This window comes from Falco peregrinus, chromosome 1 (genome assembly GCF_023634155.1).
Source record: "Falco peregrinus isolate bFalPer1 chromosome 1, bFalPer1.pri, whole genome shotgun sequence".
Lineage (NCBI taxonomy): Eukaryota > Metazoa > Chordata > Aves > Falconiformes > Falconidae > Falco > Falco peregrinus.
In genome coordinates this window covers 57841329-57864501 of record NC_073721.1, presented here as the reverse complement: position 1 = coordinate 57864501, position 23173 = coordinate 57841329, and the positions used below count along the sequence as shown (strand labels likewise).

Below are 23173 nucleotides of genomic sequence, written 5' to 3'. Positions count from 1 at the left end.
CAAAAGTCATCTAGTAGCGCTGTATTCCTCAGCCTCCGGATCAAGCCTCTGTCCAAAAATGATTGTAAGCCCAAACAGCCGGGAATAAAAACACTGATTATCAGAAGCAGCGCCTGTAGACCACTCCTTGGACAACATAAAGCCTTTGTTACCCAAACTAGTAAAGTGCAAAGAAAAGGAAAACAAGACACTCTCATACTGAATGAAACAACAGCCCTCTCACTGAAAGCTCAGGAGAAATGAGGGCAGTCAGACAGAGAACATAGTTCATATTAAAAACAAAGACCTCTGCCCACTCAGTCCTCAGTCTGGGAGATTACTTTTAAATATGTGAACAAAACCCAGATGAGTGGGCTACCGCCAAAACTTCTGTATGGTTTTGCCTCCACCTTTCTTTGCAAGCAGCAGTGCATAACAAGTCCACGTCTACAGAGTAAAACAGCTTTTGTTGAGGACCTACTGCCCATGCCGTACAGATTTTGGGAGTCTTACCTTCACGCTATCTCTCTCTGGTACGTCCTGTGGAGTAAATGCCTATTTTCATCTCAACTGTATTAGGAAAGCTTCTGGGGTTCTCACAGTTCAGAGATACTGACCGATTATTTTTGTCAGTGATAAGACTGGTAATGCCAGCATTAGAAGAAGGTCAGAGATGACAGTGAGACATCAGATATGAAATGGAGAGGACACACACAGCAAGTAACTTTATTAGAGTTGCTAGCCATGGATGACTCACCAGGAGCTTTATATTTCTTGAAGGTGTCATTTACTAGGGGGAAAAAAAGCACCATTGGAGCTTGTGGACTGTCAGCATCTTCAAACACATAGCACTCCTTCAAGTTTTCCCTGTCTTCTTCACTTATCTCAATTTTGGGAAATGGAATTCCTTGCCCCGAGATGTACTTTGCAATCTGATCCAGAGGCTGGGTGGATGAATGAATAAAAAAAAATTAATACAAAGAATCAAAACTCAAAAAAGATTCAGCAATCTGGATTTTCATAAACTCCAGCAGCTAACATGTATATTCTAAGGCTTGAATCTCTCTCTGGGACTTTCAGACAGAAACAGCCATAACCACAGCAGACATTGCAGCTTATCTTATTTTTTGCTTTGCCTTGGGCAAAAGAAAAAAAACAGTCACTTTCTTTGAGCGGTCAAATGTAGCCAAAAGCAACAGGACTCATTTTATGATTCCAATGAAACTGGTTCAGAATGGGAAAGCAAAGAAACTTCAAGTATAGGGAAAGAACATATCAGTCCAAATTATTCTATGTTATTGTCTCAGCTTCTTATTTACCACTTTCCCAATCTTTGTCCTCTGCATAGCTTGTGATTGATTGATAATTACTCCCTATGAACTAATACATTTATCAACATACCTTATGACCTCATAAAAAAAACCCTTTAACAGCTACATAATACTATGAAGTCTATTTTAAATTATTCTAATTATATACGCAACACTAATTATATTATTTTTCATTATTAATCAAGTCTGGCATCAGCCAGTATATTTCCCCTAAGACTGATATGAGATAAACAGGCCCAGAAACACATAGGTTTTCCCATTTAATCTGTTAAAATATTGTTAGGACTTTCCATTGCATCTGTAACTTGCTCAGTTCAAGGAGAAACAAAATCAGCATCAAAGCTCTAGAATGCTCCTCAGTCAGCTCTTCAAAAACTCTCGAATCCACTGCAGAAGATCTTGATTTTAAAAAGTCTATATCTATCACTGTCTTCTAATATCCTTCTCAGTTACTGAGAAATAAGTCACCTAATAATCTAAGTAATAAATCAGATAATATAATTGCCATTTCAGTACTGAAAAGTTAGTTGGTTTAACTGATGAGTGCTAGAAACCAAAAGAACATGAAGGAAAAACATCTCAGATACCATGGCTTTTCTTACCAGTGTCTGGGACCCTCCACTGTAATTTAAGTGCAGGATGACGTCCACCTCTCTCTGCGATCTCACAAGCGGTGGGTAACTGGTATTGATGAAAAAACCAGTATCAACCAGGGAGAGCTCATCATCTGCTGTTTCCATCAGTTTATTTGGGAAGGAGTCTATCACTGTATCTGAAAAACAAACATTTCTCACTACAACAAATAAAAACCCAAGCCTTACTGCTCCTCTGCAGAAAGTTAAAAAGAGGGAAGAATGGAAAATTTTGTTCCCCGTTTTCCCTGTCTACCTGCCTTTGACTCACTGGCAGCACTGATTTACAGAAGTTACACACTACAGCTTTTTCCTTCCTTCCTGGATACCTCAAGCAGCTTTGGCCCTGAAGGGGAGATCCCTCCGGCCCCCCTAGGCTGAGCTCCTCGCCCTGTCCACTGGAACATGATCCCCAGACAAACAAATTCAATTTCACCACTCAACACCCCCAAATAATGAAATGCTGTTCAAATCTGTCTTCCACTTCTTCCATCTCTGGAACGGAGAAGTGGAATTTCAGAGGAAGTCAGTCTTGTCTCTTCCTCCTTGTTGGAAGTCCTAAATTAATTCCCAAACTTAATTCTCGTCAAAACGTTATTGAAAAACATGCTGCGTTACTGTGCCTTTCCACGTAGAAAATCCTTCACTCTCCAGGTACTGGCTATGCATCTGGAAACCTCTGATAAAATTGGGATACTGTGCAATGGTTGGGCGTCCTGTTAAGACACCTCGCAGAGCAGAGGAGAGGGCACTCGCGGGAGTGAATACACAGGTGTCCACCTCATAGGGATTCATGGACAGAAAGGGTTCTTCCTCTGCAAGAAGGAGAGAAATTCTGAATTTAGGACAGTTTTCTAAAATGGTCAGTATTTTTAAAAAACGGAGTAACTAATAACCACAGTTGTTGCCATCCCCCATCCCAAAGGTAAATCACATATTAAGCCCCTGAAGTCTGTGCTACCAAATAAAACACAGCTTTAGGTGGTGAATTACGTGACAGCCACCTGCAGGCAGCAAGCACCACCTCCCTCTCCAGGCTTCCTTGAACGATGGCCACCTCTACTGCAGCGTGTGGTGGAGGGGTGAGCCACGTCCCAAAACATACAGGAGGACAACAGTCGCCTTGGAACAGGACATCTTCAGACTGCACGTGAGTATCACCCGACGGCACGCATTAGATAAATTAGGAAGCCAGTCACTCCAGGTTCTCTGTGCAATTACCAGCAAGAGCAACCTTTCTCGGCAGCATAGCCGAGAAAACAGCTGCCTTCTGCAAGAGCCGTTTTCTCTACTGATGGTATTAGCAGCCAAGGAGGACCATATCCTGACTTAACCTTAAGCCAGGTTCTTAACACAACATGATTTTTACATGTCAGCTGGAGACTGGTTTTGTGTCTGTACGTCCTTTAGAAAAAGGCACAGCTTTGCCAAAGAAGTTTAGTACTTCTAAACCAGGCAGAATAATTTCTTAACTGATGCCTCTGCTTTGCTTTCCTCACATCTTTCTCTTGACTTGGGCAGTATCTCTTTAGGCATTAGACCTCTGCACAGAATATAAGCAATATATACCGGTGGTAAAAAAAACACAAGGACATCTCACCAATATCTTTTACTCTGTCCCTGGTCCATCTACACCAGAAGTCCTCTGAGTCAGCAGCCAAATTCCAGACATACATCACATCTATGGAAAATATACTACTCCACATGCCTGTAACGTGAAAGAGAGAATAGAAACAGATTGATGGAATAGTCTTGTAAGAATTTTTATTAATACATATCTGGTCTTTCCCTTTGGATACATCCTTTCTGTCTGCCTGCATATCTTCATGGGCGTACTTCCTAATTATGTCCTTGCTAATTCAAACTCACACCTGCTCAACCTGTTTGCTGGTGCCTTTCCAGTTCTGTCCTCCACAAACCACTTGCTCATGCACACCAGCTGCCTCTCAAACAGGCCACCTTTCCCTCTAGCTAATAGTCACCTTGCATATAGCAGATGCGAGTCTCTGAGAGCCTCTTCACCAGCCTTCCCATAAAGAATTCACTTCCAAAATGTTCTGCGCGAATAGACGCTCCGTATTTCAGAAGACCGACTTCGTAAGGAGTGAACTCCAGCCACTCTTCAGCACCAGCAGCCAGATCATGAAAAGGCAGTAACATGTTAACGACTGCTAAACAGAAGAGTACTAGAGAGCAGGAACAAATCCTGGGAAAGACACTGGCTAGTGCATAATATGCCATTCACAAGCTATGGTTTTATCTATACTGCCTGCAGCACCAATGCCACAAAGGTCCTTTCACATCACGGGAGGGTGGTCCCAGGCTGCATTACAGCAACCTCCAGCAGAAAAGCCCTGATCTGAATGAAACCATATGCGTTCCCTGCAGTTAGTCTTATGCAGAAGTATGTATTGCTTATGTATAACCCATTCCCTCTAGGGCATCAGTGACAGAGAGAGTTTAGCATTCACTTTGTGTCATGTACTCAGCTGCTTGTATTCAACAAATGCTGTGAAAATTAATACTAGAGGAAACAGTGATTTTCCTGCCACTGGACCCCAAAATTCAAAAGTTTTCCCTTCATTTCTTCAAAATAAGACCATGTGGAACCATCATAAGAATTAGTTACATCACAAGGTTTTTGTGACCAGGATAGATTGCGAGTTTGGCATCTTCTGTGATGTAACTGTACTTTCACTTCTGGCAGTGTAGAGAACTCAAATTCTAAAGACTAAAGATGTCTGGACTTCTTAAGTGTTAGTCACTGTTACCTGAAATTTTAAAAGGGGGTATTTTTCGGCGTGTGATTAGAATGAAAGGACTACTGGATTATTAAAGCTGATTACATGCATTTAGTCTTAGTCTGGATTACTTACATTATAAAGTTGTTAAGAAATCTAAATCATAACCATTACCTCTGAATGCCTGAGCACTATAGCTGGACTTGAGGTTGATGGCCACATAGATGGGCAATGGGTTCTGACCATTATCCACTGCCTGCCGTTGGTCCGAGAGTCTATGCTCATCTTTCTGGTTTTGATTAAAAATGGTTAATGGAATGAGGTGAAAAACAACTTGCACTTGGAATAATATAATGTGAATTATCAGCTTCACCCAGGTTCTCCTTCCCATTCTCAGCTCACTGGATTGTTCAGAAATACCTCCCATGGGATACTCCAGACTTGGCAAGTATCCCGTAAGAAGCAGCTACACCCTATATGGATTCTCAGATTTTGAGATATGCAGAGGTTGACTGTAGATTCACTAAGGAAAAAAAAAAACATTCCCAGGAAGAAGCATGTGGCTAAGTGAAAGGTAAGGTATGCTGGATCTCAGCAAACAGAACTGATCATATTTTAAAATACTTTGCAAGTATATTCATATGCAAGAACATATTCTATTCCACATTGAAAACTTCCTTGTATAAACATAAACCAGAAGGAAACTACCTAAGCTACACTATTTTTAAAGTACCAAAATCTGTAACACTCTTTCTTAAAACTCAGCAACATATTTAGAAAATTGTCTCTCCCACTATTTGAACCATTTCCGTTTGCAGTCTATAAATGAGTCACTTTATAAATGCATATTCTTGGTTTATACTAGGAAGTAAACTGTTTCTAAGTAGAATATTTAATGTACACAGTGATCAGTTTGCATTTAAAAATATTTTTTTTTCTCAGGATTTTTCTTTCTTTGAAAAAAATGAACACCTTTGACTACAATGCTATGGTTCCTTCAGTTCAAGGTCAGCCTCACTATAAATCAAGAGCAGTGCTTTAATAATGCATCTGAACATACAGAATTTAATCAGCCCCTAAAGTGTTTGTGTTAGTAGTACTGAATGGCATCCCAGGATTTACTTTCTTCCCCTTTATTGCTATAGAAGTTCACCCGGTTTCAGCGTGGGGGGAAAGGAGTAATACCTTATCATGTAGCATGGATTCAATGACAAGCCCCCAAAGGTCTATGAAAGAAGTGTTATGTCCTTCTTTAGTCCTCTCCATCAGGTCATTATAATAGTACTTCAGACAATCCAAAGAAAAACAGCAGATCTTGGATTTGGTTACTTGCTTGCGAGCTTCCTTGATTGCATCCTCCAGATATTTTTGTGACCAATTAACATCTTCATATAAGTTTGCCATTGTCCTGAAGAAACATTAGAAGAAAATAAAGAGGAGCAAAGCTGTGGTTTGGCTTCAGAGAACGTTCGTGCAACCTTTTTGCCCGTTTCTTAATTCTGAGGGGTTCACAACTACAAATTGAAACACACTTAAAATATCCTAATTTCAAGAGCAAAACAAAACCTCCAAGCTTTTCTGGTTTTGATGATAAAAGTTTACATGGGCTCAAAAATGATCCGAGAAGCTCAAGGCAGACAAGAAAGAAAAATTATCCACCCAAGGCTATTAAATACAAAGAAGTCCCAAGTCCTCAGAAAATTTATTTCTTGGAAGGTGGGAGTATTCTAGAAAGCAGTCATTACCAGTTTACTCTAGTCCCACATTTGTTCCCAGGTATTTGCCAAGAGCCCCTGCCAGCGAGCCAGCTGGGCAGTGCTTGGGTCTTGCATGTGTCCCAGCATAGCCATTCTTACTTGTGTCCTTGAAATCCTAATGCGGACAGGTACACTCCGATTTCAACATACAGAGGAGTTAAAAGGTTTTTGGTAAATACTTAAGACAAACCTGCAATTAAGGTTTGAACTTATATAAAGGACTGACACACAATTCGGTGCAGTAAACCCTCTCCACTTCCAACCACGTGTAGAGGAGCAGAGCTACCTGGAACCCACTCGATAAAAGACTTTTAAGTTATCTTAAATATGACATAGCTGTAGTCTCTCCGAGGTCAGTAACCTGGCATCATTTGTGGGACTGTCTGTGACAGCATTAATTCCGCTAGCCCCAAAGACATCTTTTGGCAGAGGGAGATGCACTCTAAATCCAAATTAGAAGTGAGAACAACCAGCAAATGGCAGGCATAAATTCTTCTTCCCATCTTTCTTCAATTTCCAGTCTGAAGACAAACTCGCTGCATTCAGTCTAAGGTACAATTGATAAAATATAAAAAGGGAATAGAACATTTACATGAAAACATCAGGCACAGACTGCGCCTGTGTGGTAACAAAAGCAGCTGATAAATGTGACGACTGGTCCCTTACCGGTATGTTTTGTTTCTTTGCTCTAGATAGACATGGAGGAGACTGTGGGGAAAATGGACGTGCTTTTGTTTTACTAAGTGCCGCATGAGCCGATAGGGCTTACAAATAGTCAACAGTACAGAGCAGAGAGTACAAAGAGTGAACCTTGTTCAGGTTATTCTCACCATGTGGTACCCGATAAACCACCAATGTAGGAAATGCAATCGAGCAGATTGAGTTTCTGGAGACCCAGCAGGCTGCCATACATTGCTGTCAGCGACCGCGTCCCTCCACCAGTTGTTGTGATGGCCACCACCGGCACCTGCCCAACACAGTAAAGCAGAAGCAGAAGCCATCCATGTATTAGACAGTGAGGTAACAGGTTATAGCACCGATACGAGCTGTGATGTTGCTCCAGGCAACAAGGGTGTGATTGCTGCAACAGGCTAATGTTGCCACCACCCGCCTGACAGGAGAGGGAAGGCTTGCGTCCTACCCACTCACATCGGGTGGGCAGGAGGCTGTTTACTTCATATATAATTGGAAATCAACCTCATCACCCTGGAACTCTTCTCAAGGTGTATTATTAGAAGCTGTCACAGGAAACACGGGATGTGCCACGCCAGAGCAGGCCTGGGCTTGGCAATTCTGCCCGTGACAAGGAGCATTCCCCCAGAACACACAGCTCCCTGCAACAGGCCAGACCATGGGGCTGCCGATGGCTGAAGCTCTCATGGCCTCAGGCCGGTTGTCACCACGTGTCCGGGCATGGCCAGCCACCGGGCTGCCCTCCACAACTACAGAGACAGACCATTCTTCTCCTCACCCTCTCCTGGTCCAGCACACCCTTTGCTTCTCTCAGCATCCTGAGCAGGGCGTGTGCTTATGCGCTCTACGGAAAACACCCATTTGTACCTTTCAGGTATTAACTTCCACTATCATCAAGCGATCTGCTGTTCTGAAGTCGGTGAAGAGAGCTTGAAGAAAATATTTCTTCCATTTAATGAAATTTTAAAAAAATCACAAACCCAAACATATGTTGTTCTACCCTAAACTCGATGAAGAAAAATTTGATCTTAATAAAAAGCAGAATAATTTCAGAAAGTTATACTTTGGGGCTTACATTTTCTAACCTTTTTCATTATGAATTCAAATTCTCATGATAATTTTTTTTTCCAGTTCAAATGTGAGTCAGTTAACAATGTAGAGCAGATTTTTTCCACAATTATGAAGTCAAATACATGAATAGGAGAGCCAGAGTAATTAGACCTTTTAAAAAAACCTAGCTTTGGTCCTACCACCTCAACCACTTTTCTGTGTGCCAGAACACAGAAAACTGTGTGCCAGAACTCTTAGACAGCTATGTAAAAATGTTCTTTCCAGCTTACTTGAAAAGTTTATTTCCAGTATTATTCTCTGCTCTGAAATCCAAAATACAATTTTTTAAAATCTGTACCCTATCCAGAGCACTGTTTCTTTTAATTGTCAGCTAAAGAGGATTCTTGCTGTTGGTATGTCTGTACTTTCCTTATTTTCAACAACCCAGCAAGGCGTAAGTGGTTACAAAACTTACGAAGCAGGAAGCTTCGTAAAACTTAGGAAGCAGGAGCATGAGCTGCCGTGATGAGACTACACTTTTGATGAGCTATTTCATCTATACAACTCGATGATGCTGTAAGATTCACTCTTCTTTTCCAGCTTGATGCTTTTATCCTAGTAGTCAGTCTTCCCAAGAACATGCCTTTCCTGCTGCAGAAACCCCCTAAACTGTTTTGACTCGGGTCTCTGCACAAAAATTTTGCTTCCTACCCTCAAAATACTTCACAAATACAATGACTGCTGCTTTGTCCCTGGTACTGAGCTAAGGCACACTACTTCCCAGGCAGCATCCCCCAGCTATTCCATGTCTGCCCACTATAGATTTTCCTCCTGAGACCCACGAGCAGTTTCAAGAATAGACAGGAACAGGTTGAACTGAGGAGCTGTCAAGGAGTCTTTGGGGCTGCAAAGGCATCATCCTGCCCTTCCTGCTCTGCTGCACGAATGAGCTACTGCTCCCCTTGCTCAGTTCTTGCCTTAGGTGGCCGGGCCCACCCCAGAGCAGCAGGATTAACCCACATGGGGTTTTTATTTGTGGTTTCAATTTGTGAGCCAGGCCCCAATCCCTTGGAGAGGAGCTGTTACCAGGGTCTGTATTGACTTGCCTCATGCTCTTTCAGATCCTCCTCCAAATGAAGAATCTTTTTCAGTGCGGCAGCAACATATTTCTTCCTCTTCTTCAGGAAGTCCTGCTCTTCCATGCACAGGCTAAAGCCCAAGCGCACATCCAGGTCCCCTGAGCTGCAATAGGCAATAGGACAAATCAGCGCACATGTCATTTATAGCTGACTTTAAGACCTGTATGGCAGGTAGTCAGTAAACTCCACAGATCATCTGTAAAACAAGCTACTGCCAAGTCTGCATATTGATCAAGGAACAGAAGGAAAAGCAGCAATTCTATTGCCAGTCACGGCAAGGATGAAGAGGAGCTTCCAAAGTACTTGAGATTTCTTGTGAACCCAGACACAAAGACAAGACACAAGCCAGGGAAAGATCACCAAAACAGGTAATTTCAGGAGTGATATTTTTCCCATATCCGTTCCTTTTTATCACTGTAACATCCTGGAAAACTCAGGTGATGCTGCCATCACCCGCTCTCAGGTTTTGACAGCTCAAAAGTAGTGTTTAAAGTGAAGGTCTTAATGAGCTGTATATGGGACTGTGAGCTGCAGAGCAAGCATCACCTCCTGCTCAGCCTCTGTCCTGTGAAATTCAGCCTTTCACCCGTGGGCGAACAGATTTCCAGGTACGCATTTACAAGCTTCAGCTTCCAAATATATATGAATATCCATCATTCTTCCCACATGGGCAGCCACATTGAATTCTCTCCCTTGAGAAATGTGAAGCACAAGTCAAAAAATTTGCAGGAGAAAAGGTACAAGAGACCAATCAAGCAACAGTTAATGTTTTGTGCCTTCAACAACACAAATACACTTGGATACAGAAAAAAGCACTCAATACTGACCAAACCTTCTGGGTCACATCACCCTCTGGTGGCTGCAAACTCTATCCTGAACATTGCTTTCACTAGTATTTCACAGACGGGAATGTTTCAAGGGTTAGTGTTAGTAACCTCTGTTCTCCAGCAAATTTGGTATATCACAGTGTAATTCTGAAAACAGAGGAAGGTCAATTGATTGACCTTACAAAAACAAACACATTTTTTATCAGCAGATTGAAATTTCTCTTGAGCTTTCTATATATCTGTCTCTATTAGATTTACATTTCAATATATTTTGTTACAGTCCGAGACGGAGCAGGTAGCTCGTCCTCCTTTGCTCTGAATTTCATCTACTCAAACTGCTCCCATGCTCTGAAATTCCACCTTGCTTCTGTTCTGCATATCACCCCAATAGTAAGGATGCTGTGAGCCATATGAAGCTTTCAGCTGTCTTTATAAAACATTATCTTCAATTTTACCTATCACTGGTACAAGTCTGTCTCTGCAGGTGAGTGGGCAGAGGTGCAGCTGGTCAGGTCTCAGCTCCCATTCTGCTCAGTGAAGCAGGAGACAGGGCAGAAGCCAGGCTGCCCTATGTTTGTTTTGGTGACTTTGCAAAGTTAAAGAGGGGTAGAGTTTATGTCAGTCATTATGCAGATCTGACTATTGGCATAAATGTGCAGCAAAATTAATATGTGAGTAGTGCAGATTTATACATGTCTAAGAATAGTAGTCATAAAATAGGCTAATTTACTCCAAAGAAACCTACCAAGGCTCACAAAGTCATATTGAACTGCATGATGCTGTAACTGCAGCAGCCCTGCACTCACCCCAGGCAACACGTGAGTACAGGACAAAGCACTCAGCACATTTTCTTCTCTCCACCTACCACAGAAAAAACCTAGATAACTAGTTTACAGTAATGGATGATAAAATGCTGGATGATAGGACAAAAAGAGACTATCTTACCATTTTCTTGCTGTCAAGCACAAGTGAAAGGAATGATCCTAGAAATCCAGAAAATAATGCTAATTACAATGACATTTTAAAACATTTCTTTCCTTCAAGGTCAGACAATGCTTATTCAGTAAGAGAAGAGGTTCTCAAATAATAATTTATACTGCTACGGACATTATTTTGGTACAATTAAGCAAAGTCTTGCTCCTGCTCTGGAATCAAATTCTCTCTTATCTAACAAACATATCTGTTTGGGGCAGTTAGTATGCCACGAGCTTGCATGTTACACCAGCTCACAGTGTACACAATTACCAGGAGCAACAAGAATGAGTCAAGTTACCTTATAAAAAAAAAAACACAACCAAAAATGGCAAACATACAAACATATTGATGCTCTCAGTATCAATATTTATGCAAGTTAAGCTCGTATTTTGGACTGTGGTGGTTTTCTGTTGGGTTTTTTTTTTAATTACTAGCCATTCTGGAATTACTCTGACAAGCAAAAAAAATTTTTGAATGCACATGCATATGACACTCATTTTTGTTTCTTGAAACTCTTGTTCCTTCTAATTTTGGCATGCAGGTTCACAATTATTTCTGTATTATTATAATTATTGTTAACATCTGCTTCCTTAAAAGTGAATATGAAAGTATTTTTTTAACATTGTCAATAAACAGCTGTACAACTCTACAGTGATTTTGTTCACTCAGTAACTTTATTTCTAGCAGGACAATACTAAGCACATTTTGAAAATACTTATTTCAAAAGGTTCACAGCACTCACCTCTTCTATTATTATTTCCTTCTGCAAAGGGAGTGAATTCAGAGGGAAAGACAAGACCCCAGATTTCTCTGTTTCACTTTTATCTGCCAGCTGAAAAAGTGGTAGGAATGCACACATGAAAGGGTTGCCATCTCTAGAACTTCTCCTACTATGAAGCCAAGTGCAGTTCACTGGTGAATTTCTTTTTCTAATTTCAATGAGGTTAACGATAGCACACAGAAGGGGAACATACCTCTTCTGGTAATATGACATCCAGTCTTGTCTGGTCATTTATGACACAGTGAAATATGATGATCCTAAGGCTGGGATCAGAGTCCAGCGAAATCTTCTGACTTCCTTCATGGGATCCCTTCAGTGTAAATGTAAGCTTCTGGTCTAAACATAGAGGCAAGGAACAAACAATTTTAACTATTCCAAACACACACAACTAATAAATAAAATACCCTTCTACTCTGCATGCTTTTTGTCTGACTTTTCTTTCACCACGATGATTAAAAAAATGTTGGGTGGCCAAAACAGACTGAAAACTGATACAAAATATCTTGGTGGATCGGTGTAAATCTTTAATACACAGAAATCACACATTTTTTTAAATACTGTAGCATGCTATTTGGTAGATGCTCTACATGAAATAATAAAACCAAGGTCTAGATTTAAAGGGCTGCCAGTTTAAAGGCATTTTGGAATATTTACATTGAATAAGAGAGTCATTTATTTGATGTCAGTCTCTTCTGGTTCCGTTGTGCACATTGTGTGTATGTTCTGTCTGCGACAGGGGTCAAATGATTCAAACCCAAAAATCAAGCAGAATGCTTGACATGTGTCCTCACATCACCAAAACTGAAACAACCTGTCAACCCGAAGCCTGCGTTCCTTGCACAGAAAAGCCTTTACATTTACAGAGAGATCATACACTGTTCTCTTGGAAGCTTGGGGCCAAGAGGCATATAGTTTTAGGTCACTAACCTTTCCTCTCCATGTTACATTTCAGTCTGAAACTTCCTACAATGCAGCTCACACCTTGCTAGCATTTTCTTCATAAAGGTCCAACTTCCCTTTGTGAATTCCTTCAAAACAGTTGCTATTTTTTGACATATGCCCCTCTAGCAGCTTTACACAAGCTACTGTTTATCTGAATGACCTTAAGACTAGTGAAGAGTCCTGCTACCTTCATTAGAGCTACATTTTACAGGCAAAGCCCTGATTTGGGCGTGGTTTGTGTTTTGTGAAGACCCCTTCGATATAACATTAGATTTAAACTTAAGCTCTTAAGTTTATTATTTTTGCTCAAGCAGGCAAAAAAAAAATTGTTCAGAACCCCCAAAATGCAAAAACTGTGTACATACTCAAAACCAAATTAAACATACAGGATAAAATTTCTACATATTAATTATAAGATAATTTTAAAAGAATATCCAACTAAGTTAAAAGCTTTCATTTTGAACAAGCAATAAACAAAGAAAACTAATCTAACTTTTCCCCAAGTTTTTAACTCTAGTATATATGGCTTTATTTTTGCATCAATTTAAGATTTGCCTCAGAACCAAATACTTCACTAACTTGAATTTTGACAGATACAATCTTTCTGCAGGGTGGGGCATGGCAAAACTTTAAGTTTTCCATGACACAGCTAGTACAACAGATTATTAATTTTTCAACATCTGTTACAACAACTGAATCACTACACAAAACCAAAAGGTTAATGAAGCGAGACTCTCACTTGTAGACTGCTGCTTCATCTTCCTCGTATCCACTCTGACCTCTAAACAGGAAACTTCACGCGCCTGTAGCAAGAGAGGATAAATGACGATTGAGAGAAGTGCAAATGTCATTGCAAGTGACTCACACTGTTCTCAACCAGCCCCTCTAGTTGATTCATGAGCAACACTACTATCTCTTACTATGTCTTCAGACAACATGAGGGCAATAGTGATGTGGCGTTTTTTCTAAGTTTGAAAATAAAGAGGAACTACTCATGAGCTGCTTGAACTTGGAGAGACAGTTAAGTAAAAATGATGAGACCTATTCAAAATAGTAAGTGTATTAAGATATGTGACAATTCTTGTGACCATTTTTCACTTTCTTCATTAACCCCTGATAGCGCTGGGTATAATGCAGAAATAATGGGTAGGAAATTGAGGATTATAGAAGCAAGTAGGTGGCACACGCATTTTGACAGCAGCCTCAGAGCAAGCCTTTGCAGAAGGTGGCACCACCACAGCGATGACAGAACAGTGATCCTTAGTGCCAACAACAGATCCTTTTTCTCAGCAGGACAGCATGGCTGAAAGTACTGCCTTTGGGACACAACTCAACTTCCACAGTTAAAAATATGAACCCTTGTTACGCAGGCACAGGAAAGATTGTAAGAAATATACATTACCACTAGTACTCCATTAGTAATAATGCCATCAGGATAATCTAGACTGGAAAAGAAAACAGAAAACACAATGTCAACAGCGGGACAAATTGGGACAAATACTTAAGTCTATGAATTAACACAACTCGTTTCTCTCCCTCAATCAACTTTGACATTCCTGACTTTAACATTCCCAATCAAAAATACTTTAAAGCTTTTATCAAGCACAGTTCTAAATGACAAGCCCAATTGAAAATTTTTCAATGCACCTGTGATAGAACATGAAGCTGAGCTTTTACTCCTGTGTTTTTTCATACTTGCTTTAGTAAGCCATGCAATGAATTCTGGTGTGACATACTGAGTTTGAAGAGAGCTGGAGGTTGCTACACCCATCTTAATTGCTCTGATCATTATGCTGTTTTACCTGAGGTTTTGTACCCAAAAAACTAATACACTTGTCTAGATTTCCACAATTTCCCCCAAATGACCATAATGGCAGAAGAAATTATACTCACTTTATAAAGTGACTTGCAAAATGCACGTGAGATTTTAGTATGTCACTATATGTGTTTCTACCTATCCATCTAGCAGCAGAAAGGTGTTCATATACTGCAGACGCCAATTTTTATATTCTTAAATATTTTTCCCTCAGAAAAATCAGGCAATGACTCATTAAGAAATTTACCATTTTATTAAACTGCAGATGTAAATTCATACAGTATCTCAACAGCCCAGAGTAGTCCAAAGGGAATACACATACATAAAGTTATAAGGATTTAGCACCAACTCCTCAACCTACTGCACAGTATAAACTATCTATTCAGACTTTACAAGCTGTGGATTATATACTTCATAGTCTCACAGTAACATAGTTGAGATATGTATTTCATCTCAGCTGAAACCAGGCAATACACTTCCTTTAAAATCAAATGAATGACATTGCTGTTATCCATTTTAAGAGAATGTTTATCACAACTATTAGATTTTACTACAAATACACATGAAAATAATTTTGTAGAATTTCCCATGACAAAAGAAGTCTCCCAAAACTGCAAAGCTCATAAAGAGTTTATAATTTAATTTCTAAATCAGTATTTTCCTTTTAAGAGAAAAATTATGAAGTGGCTAAATACAGTGCAGAACACTTGTCAGTAAAAAAACCCAAACAAACAAAACACCACCAAAGAAAACCCAACATCTTCCCGCCCCCCCCCGAAAAAAACACAACAACAAACTCCAACTAAAAAACCATCAGAGTTATAACCTCGGGGAAAAAAAATAGAATTACTTAAGAATTTTGTAGGATCTTTTTTTGAAAGTGTATTTTAAGTGTTCAAAGGACACTGGTCAGAAATGGGCAAAAAAATACTCAGTGCTTCTCACTGCATGCAGGGAAATAAGTTTAAGTACCGCTCAAGTTTGGTTTCAGACACAAACTTTTGCACTTAATTACTATTTTGTAGTCAAATAGTTATAATATCACACAACATATGGAGCCAGTATCCTCAAATACCTCATTTAAAAAAAATAATCAAGGAAAGCAGAGGAACAGCATGGTCGATATTAAAAGATCACAGCTTGCATAGCCTGGTGAAATGAAAGTGGAAAGACAGGAAAAGAAGTCTCTTTATGTAGGTACGTATCCAGTAAAGTGTAGTATTATTTGAGGTATTGGTATCAGCAAAGTATAAAGTTCAGCTGATAGTTCGGAGGGCCAAGGCATGACCTTCAAACAGGGTGGAAAAACCTGCACTGTTGGCAGAATGGCTTGAAAGGCCTCTGGGAAGAACCAGGACAACACAGGCATGAAGCACTGACAGTTGAAATATCCCTCTTGGGGTGTCACCTCTGCAGTCAATGCTGTAAGAAAGTCCACCTGCTGTCACTTGCTGGTTACTCTCCACACCTGCACTTCCAACTTCTATAACCTAAATTTCAAGGCTTCTGCTGGTCACAGCATAATACATATGATTTTTATTTTTTTTAACCCGGTCTTCCATATGCTTCAAGAGCAAAGCCACTCGCATTTCTCTGAAGCTTTGGAGATCAGCTGTGGCTAGAAACACAGCTGAGACACATGCAGAAAAGCTCTTACTATTCAGGTTGTCAGGGACCTTTGAATATTTTGCCTACCTTTGGAGCAGTGAATAATGTCTGCTTCTTGGGATCAGCTGGTAATTTCCCTAACAACCAAGCTGCTATTTTAGAAGCCCTCCTTACACACACTAACACTCTTGTCCTCTCCTCCATCACAGTTTGTGACTAGTGGTCTTTGTTAACGCAGATGCCAGTTTTACTGTGTGAATCGAGAGCGTATTACGTGGCCTGTGGCAGGGGAAAGCAGGAAGAGAGGCCCTGGGTGTCCTTCTCCACTAGATGTCTATTAAAGGGGTGCCTAAGACTGCACTGCACTCTGAGCCCAGGGATCACTTCCCAATACCTGGTACACCCCAAATTGCCACCTTCTCCTTTTTGAGATCATGCCTGACTTACAAGGAAATAAGCAACAGTATAAGGGAATTTGCAGTCACACAAATTCTTGTATAAGAGTTCATTTAAAGTATACTACTGTGCTCCATCGCACCATAAAATTTTAGTTCCCCTTCTTTTAGTAGCTTCCACATAGTGTAGGCTACTTTTCTGAGCTGTCTGACAACCCGACAGAAGCACAGGCAATGGTACCATTTCAACAAAGAACTGCATTCACCTGAAAGATTCTTTGGTTGTCACCTTTCTCAACTTAAATTTTTTGCCTTCAGTGCTCCTTGAGGACCTGTGACTTCCTGACATAAATAGGAATGGTACATTTGGCCCCTGATGGATGGCAACTCAGCCTCCTCTGTTTCCTCAACATTGCCCAAACCAAATGGCTAGCGTGATCTGCTGGTCCCCCCGCACACATGGGGGAAATTCCACAAAACAACACAGCAGAACTATAGAAAGAAAAAAAACACTTTTATTTTCTAAAAATCATGCTTTTGCCATATTTCAATTATTAATATTTAACTCTTCTACATTTTGTACACCTATTTACATATGTTAAGTGGGCTTTGTTTTAAACATAGTTTTTCACATTTGGAAAAAAAAAAAAAAAAAGGAAAAGAGAGGGGGAACGGAGATGAAAGGTTGCCTAAGAGCAGTTCTTCATTCTCCTAAGAGCCGTTTGAGATTCACCTCCTCAGCCTGGAACACCTGAAAGACAGAAAGAGCCCAAAATGACCATCAGAAGACCCAGCAAATACCCTGGTGCCCTTGAACCTCTCACTAGAAATGCAAAATACCTTTCAGTTCATCAGAAGTCTCTTTGTGGCCCCTCAGTGTCAGGTGTGGGCTTCAGTAGAAGTCAGAGGGGAGGGGGATGTTGAGTGAGCGAAGCCACCTAGTCCAGCGGGACTCTGTCCCTGTAGCAACTCGTAGAGGCTCATGCTGATGTTGGACCCTACCAGTGGAAACATAAGGGAGAAAGCCCACATTACTGTTGATAATCACCAGAAAACAACACAAAAAGCACTAAAGTACGCAAATCAGCAACCTGCGTACAACAACCTTACCTCTTCTGTCACTGCTGCTTGAGGGCAGCAGCTCTCATGCCAGCTGTGCTTGTGTAATGGGCCCACGCCACACTGGGCAGCAGTTTGCAATTCCTTGGCTCGGTGGCTGGTGAAACGGCACTTGGAGGAAGGAGCACGCCTTCCTTTGCGTCACTAGGACCAAACGACTGGCTCTCACTGCCTGCTTTGCAGGTACTGCTCGAGTGGCATGAGAGTGAGGCAAAACTAGAAAATGTATTCGTCTCTCCATTGTGGAAACCAAGCTACCAAAATGAAGGCTTTCTTCCATTTTAAATAGAAGACAACAGGAACGAATGCAGGAAGCAGTTTCATACAGCCCACCAGTGTATTGTGAGGGAACTTTTACAATGTTCTTTGGTAAGAGTAACACAAAACACAGTATTTGCAGTGAGGTCAATGGACAAAAAATATAGGAATGACAAAGCCACTATCATAGGTGTGACCCAGGATATTTTCTTGGCCTGAGGTTAACACTGCAGTTGTGATATTATTCATCTGAAATGCTGCGTAGAAAGTGCAGGCTAATACAGTAAATTTTTCAATTGGTAAATCCTGGAATGAAGAAGGGGAAGGAACGAAAAACTACTTCAGATAAGTAGTGCCAGACAAAACATGCTGGTGGGAATAATTATTAATTTCAGAGGTGAACTCCTGTATTTACCCTAAAAAAGTATCCTCATTGTTCCAGCACAATACCAGATTTGTAGAAACTGTGATGCATGGTTAGCTGTACTCTTTGTAGCACTGTGGTGGGCTCTCCCCCCCCGAAAATTTTCTCGCATGCCAAAAAACCCTCGCCAAAACCTGCTGAGCTTGTTCAGCACAGGAGAGGTTGGTTCGGTCCATAGCTTTCTGGTGATCCATCTCAGCTACTTCAGTCTTTCAGACCTTTTCCAGGGTTCTTTAGGTTATCACAGGTAAAGCAAATCCATTGTCTCCAATTTTAATGCACAGCACTGCTGGGACCTCACAGGGACATTCCCTGGCTCATGATGCAGCAACTTCTTCCCTTTGCCTGGCCCTTCAGGCCACAGCTACTACATTGGTCACCCAGGTACCCCACTATGAGTGAAAAAAGTGCATCAGATGTGTTCTTGCTGTAGCAACTGAGCTGTGACTGTAATTTTTCAAAACCTCTTCCTTGGGACTGTCAAGGGTCCTTTTTATTTGTAGAGTCCCAACACCAGAATTCCTACTGAGACATCACCTGTGAAAATCACTAAAATTCTGACCTTATCTATCAAACAGGTCTCTGGGGAAAGGCAATTAGCTGCATGGTCTAAGAAAAGAGCTTGACACGAAGCTGGTATGCCTGTGCTTCAAGACAAATTCCAGCCTCTGTCCCCATGCACAAACCCACTCGCGCACAACATCCAAGCCAGACAACCTACCTGGACCTCCATCAAAAGACAGGATTATCAAGAGTATGATTCTATGTACCAACTCTGTGAGCCATCCTCTAACTTGCAAAGGAAGGAAGACCCTAGACAGGCCACCTGGGACACCTGCTGGAGCTCCCTTCCCCACTGCTTTTACTGGTGTCATGACGCTCCTAAGCTAAGATAGGCAACATTTCTCTCACCGTTTCTGGGCCTTCTGCCAGTCCTGGTGCACAGCAAACAACAAACTATCCATCCTGCTGAGTCTCCACGAGTTGTAACAGGAGATTCTGGGACTGCTTTATCTCTGATGGCTTTTTTGCTTGTGAATTCTGGGAGATCTTTCCTTCTCCATTCATAACACTGGGCTACTGCCCTTTCTCCAGCAAGTCCCAATTTCCCCTTCTGTCAGGAACACACACAACTCAACGTCTCCACCAATATTATCCTGCTAGGCCTCCAGAAGTGCTCCAAATGCCTTGACAAGGTCCCAGTAATACCATTCCTCCTTTAAGGTTGTTTTAACAACACTTTCAGTCCAATAACATGGATCAAATTGGTAACAGAAATCCTTTCAAGTACCCTCCTTAGAGTCATCAAGCACATTATGGAGACAGACCAGAACACCTGCGGTTCTGCACCAGACTCCCTGTTCAGTTAGAACAGCAGGCTCCCAGATTTCTTCACAGTATGCATTACCTGAAGCAAACATGCCCCCTGAACAGTCAAACTCCACAAACAGCTTTCAAGCCTCAAGTGAAGGCTAGTGCTGTTCCTCCAGTTTCTCTTGTTCCTCAGTCCTCAGCCTCTCACAGCAATTTTTAATCCTTACTTGATGCAAAATATTTAGTTCCTTTCCCTGCTGGAGGTGATACTCAAGTCTACCGCAGCTCCCCACATGTAGCCAGGTAAGCTGAGTAGATCAGCTTATAGCAGGGATCCTCAAACTACGGCCCGTGGGCTGGATACGGCCCCCCAGGGTCCTCAATCCGGCCCCCGGTATTTACAGACCCCCCTGCACCCCCCCCCCGCCGGGGGTTGGGGGGGGGGGGGGAACCAAGCAGCCACAGATGGCTGCCTGCCACTTCATCCACGCACTGGCCCCCTGGTTAAAAAGTTTGAGGACCCCTGGCTTACAGGATAGCACTTCATAATGCTGTGGATTTGAAAAGCCAGATTCCCCAAGAAGCGGGGACGTAAAAAATTCAGGCTTGCCACTCCTCCTTCTAAGGGTCAAAATTTCCTGAATATTGTAGTTGTCTTTGTAATTCCTTGTGTATTGGTTCAGTGACAAAAAGAGAACAGAAGGAAGCTGGTGCCCAGGAGCCAGCAGTCAAACAGGGCAAAAATGATGTCTTCAGATATTTAAGATCTAAAAATATGTATTCTGAAATTCCAATTTACAAGACTTGAATGAAAATATCTAGACGCTGTTTTCAGAGACTGGAGGTTTAAGAAGCACTGTCACATATGAGCCAGCCTTCCAGACTATTTTTATATTAAGTACAACTGTTTATTTAGAATTTAGGACTCTACTCACGTATTCTGCAATGTGAACTCCACCTCCAGCTCCTCACGTGCCTGAAGAGGGAGGAAAAGAAAGGTATATTACTTTGTTTTCTTCACAGCTTTCATCATACTAGTTACATATAATTTGTAAAATAGATATTTAGAACAGCACTTAGGAAAATTCCCAGAACATAAGAATAATTTGCAAAAAACACCCATGGTGCCAACTGAAGATACTGAATCTTAAGACACTGAACAAGCAGTTGTTAAAACTATTATTTTTGAAATAGAATGCATGCAGACATCGGAATTGTTATTCTGCTAAACCAGCCATTTTTCAGATTTTAATTCCCAACAGAAAAAGAATCAGCTGCTTTAATATTATTGCAGTTTAAAGTGGCTGAAAATTTAGAACTTACACCAAAAGTCAATGAACGTACCAGAAACATTCTAAATTAAGGCACCAGGTAATTAGTCCTAGCTGGTTCCATCCTACATTTTTAGCATAGAGGTTTGTTCTTAAAAACTAGCATAGGGCACTCATACAGGGATTTTAAGTCTTTTCTTATAATAGCATGAAAATACAGTTTAAATAGATTTTTTCCTATAATAAAACACTGTAAAAGGACATATTTAGATGGAAGGAAAGAATTAGCTTTTGTCCTCACCGATTCCATTGCTCACCTGCGGATTCAGCTGAAACTTCACTCGAACAGTACGTCCTACAGTGAGTTTATCTATGTCAAAGAGAACTGTGCAGAGTTCATCATCCCTTGTGACAGTGTCTTCATCACAGACCTTCAGCTCCAGCACATTCTGCACAAAGAAGTTAAGAATATCACAGAATTACTTCTTTACCTATGAGCTCCATAAGGCAGGAAAATCTCACAACCAGGTATTCCTTCCTCCCCCCCTCCACTTCTAGGGGAAGAAGGAAAAAGAAGAGAAACAGAAAAGGGAAAGAGATTTGGGAGTATTAGGCATTACATTACTGATAACTGCATACACAAAGAAGTAGGCTTGTCTCCCTGGTGAAATGAAACCAGACAAGCAGGTCATGCAGAACATTCATGAATTTGTGACAAGTAACTATCAAGCATTTCTATGTTTATTTTATGGCCTTTGGCTCTAAGTATATAAAGCAGGCACAGGTACACCAGAATGTTTAGAAAATTTCCTTTCCACCATACCTAGAACTAACTGGTCTTGCTGTTATTTTCATGTGATCTTTATCTTGTGTTTCACTTGTGTATGTCAAGATCAGGAATAGGATAGTAAGGCCATATTCTGCAGGGCATTTAATCACTTCTCACTGCTTCAGTGTAGTAGATGTTTAAGTAACAGATAGCTGGAACAGACAATACCAAGGAGGATGTAAGCAACAAAGTTTTTTCTAAGGAATTAACACCTCCAGTGTTTGGATACTATAGCTATATACTTAATAGTTTTATTGTAGTTTTGCATAACCTACTATCTGCAGACATCAAATGGTGAAAAGCACTTATTTTCACTACCTTGACACGGCGGTCTATCTTATAGCAGAAAGCTTCATTCCAGACGGGGTTTTTGCTGTTCCTGATAGTCCTGGTCCGAACTTTCTCGGCTGAGGCAGTAGGCAGCCACAGTGTCACATAACAATCTGAAAGAGTGACTGTATAACAAGAAGATGAGCAGAGTGATAACATATCCAGAGAAAGAATTATTGCACTGTGTACATTTGACCCTAATAAGACAATGGTAACATGGTAGGGGCTTTCTTCCTAAAATATACAGGGTGAGGAGTAAATAACACCACAAAGCACTCCTGGGAAAACAGAAACATTCTCACATATTTGCCATGCTCATTCCCACCTTTTCACTTCTGGTCAGACTTAATTCTCTTTTAAAACATTACTTCATATTTGAAATAGCACTGTATTCCACACACAATACATGCATACCTATCCACGGTGCATTTAACTTTATATTCATGACCACCCAAATGACTGGGGCAGGGTATGTTGCCAGAACATGAGAGTATCTACCCTTACATGCTCTCTGCCACATGCACTCACATCAGCTCTTGGATGGCTCCTCTGTTGCTCCTCACAACCTTCACCCTGGGCTGCAGAGCCTCCCATTTTCTAGCATTTCTTCCCCAGATGTGTTACCTTAACAAACTGAAGCCTTTATTAAAATGCTGGTTTAACTGAAGTACAACGTGTTGTTGGTTTTTGGGGGGTTTTTTTTTGCTAAAAACTGCTCCCTCATTGAAGCTGAAAAGTTGTATTTCCTTATCATAAATAGGAATGTGCCAATTTCATATTTGTTCACACATCTGACAAAAATTTTCTCAGATTGTACCTTTCTCAGCAATCCTTTTGGAAAACAAAATCAGTTTCAGCCCCAGGGCTAAAGTACTATTCATTCTATTCCTTCCTACTACTCTATCTGCAGACTGGAGAAATCCCGCCATCACTCATAGATGTCTGGGGAAGGAAGCCATGAG

General features: G+C 41.0%; 1 protein-coding gene across 2 annotated transcripts in view; it reads right to left on the bottom strand.

Moving 5' to 3' along the window:
• Positions 1-23173, bottom strand: part of LOC101925011 (cytosolic phospholipase A2 epsilon) — a 35852-nt gene that overhangs the window by 697 nt on the left and 11982 nt on the right. Inside the window, exons 4-20 of one of the 2 annotated variants that reach the window (XM_027789239.2) lie at positions 22200-22336; positions 21370-21501; positions 20717-20757; positions 14250-14292; positions 13587-13650; positions 12099-12241; positions 11867-11956; positions 11095-11132; positions 9290-9425; positions 7271-7407; positions 5869-6091; positions 4858-4972; positions 3925-4062; positions 3543-3650; positions 2566-2757; positions 1913-2082; positions 737-923 (exon numbers count right to left, since the gene is read on the bottom strand). In XM_027789239.2, the coding sequence (XP_027645040.2) occupies positions 737-923; positions 1913-2082; positions 2566-2757; positions 3543-3650; positions 3925-4062; positions 4858-4972; positions 5869-6091; positions 7271-7407; positions 9290-9425; positions 11095-11132; positions 11867-11956; positions 12099-12241; positions 13587-13650; positions 14250-14292; positions 20717-20757; positions 21370-21501; positions 22200-22336 (2094 nt within the window). Of the gene's footprint in view, positions 1-736; positions 924-1912; positions 2083-2565; positions 2758-3542; positions 3651-3924; positions 4063-4857; positions 4973-5868; positions 6092-7270; positions 7408-9289; positions 9426-11094; positions 11133-11866; positions 11957-12098; positions 12242-13586; positions 13651-14249; positions 14293-16932; positions 17418-20716; positions 20758-21369; positions 21502-22199; positions 22337-23173 lie in introns of those variants that run through there. The other variant, XM_055815576.1, reaches the window with a different exon arrangement.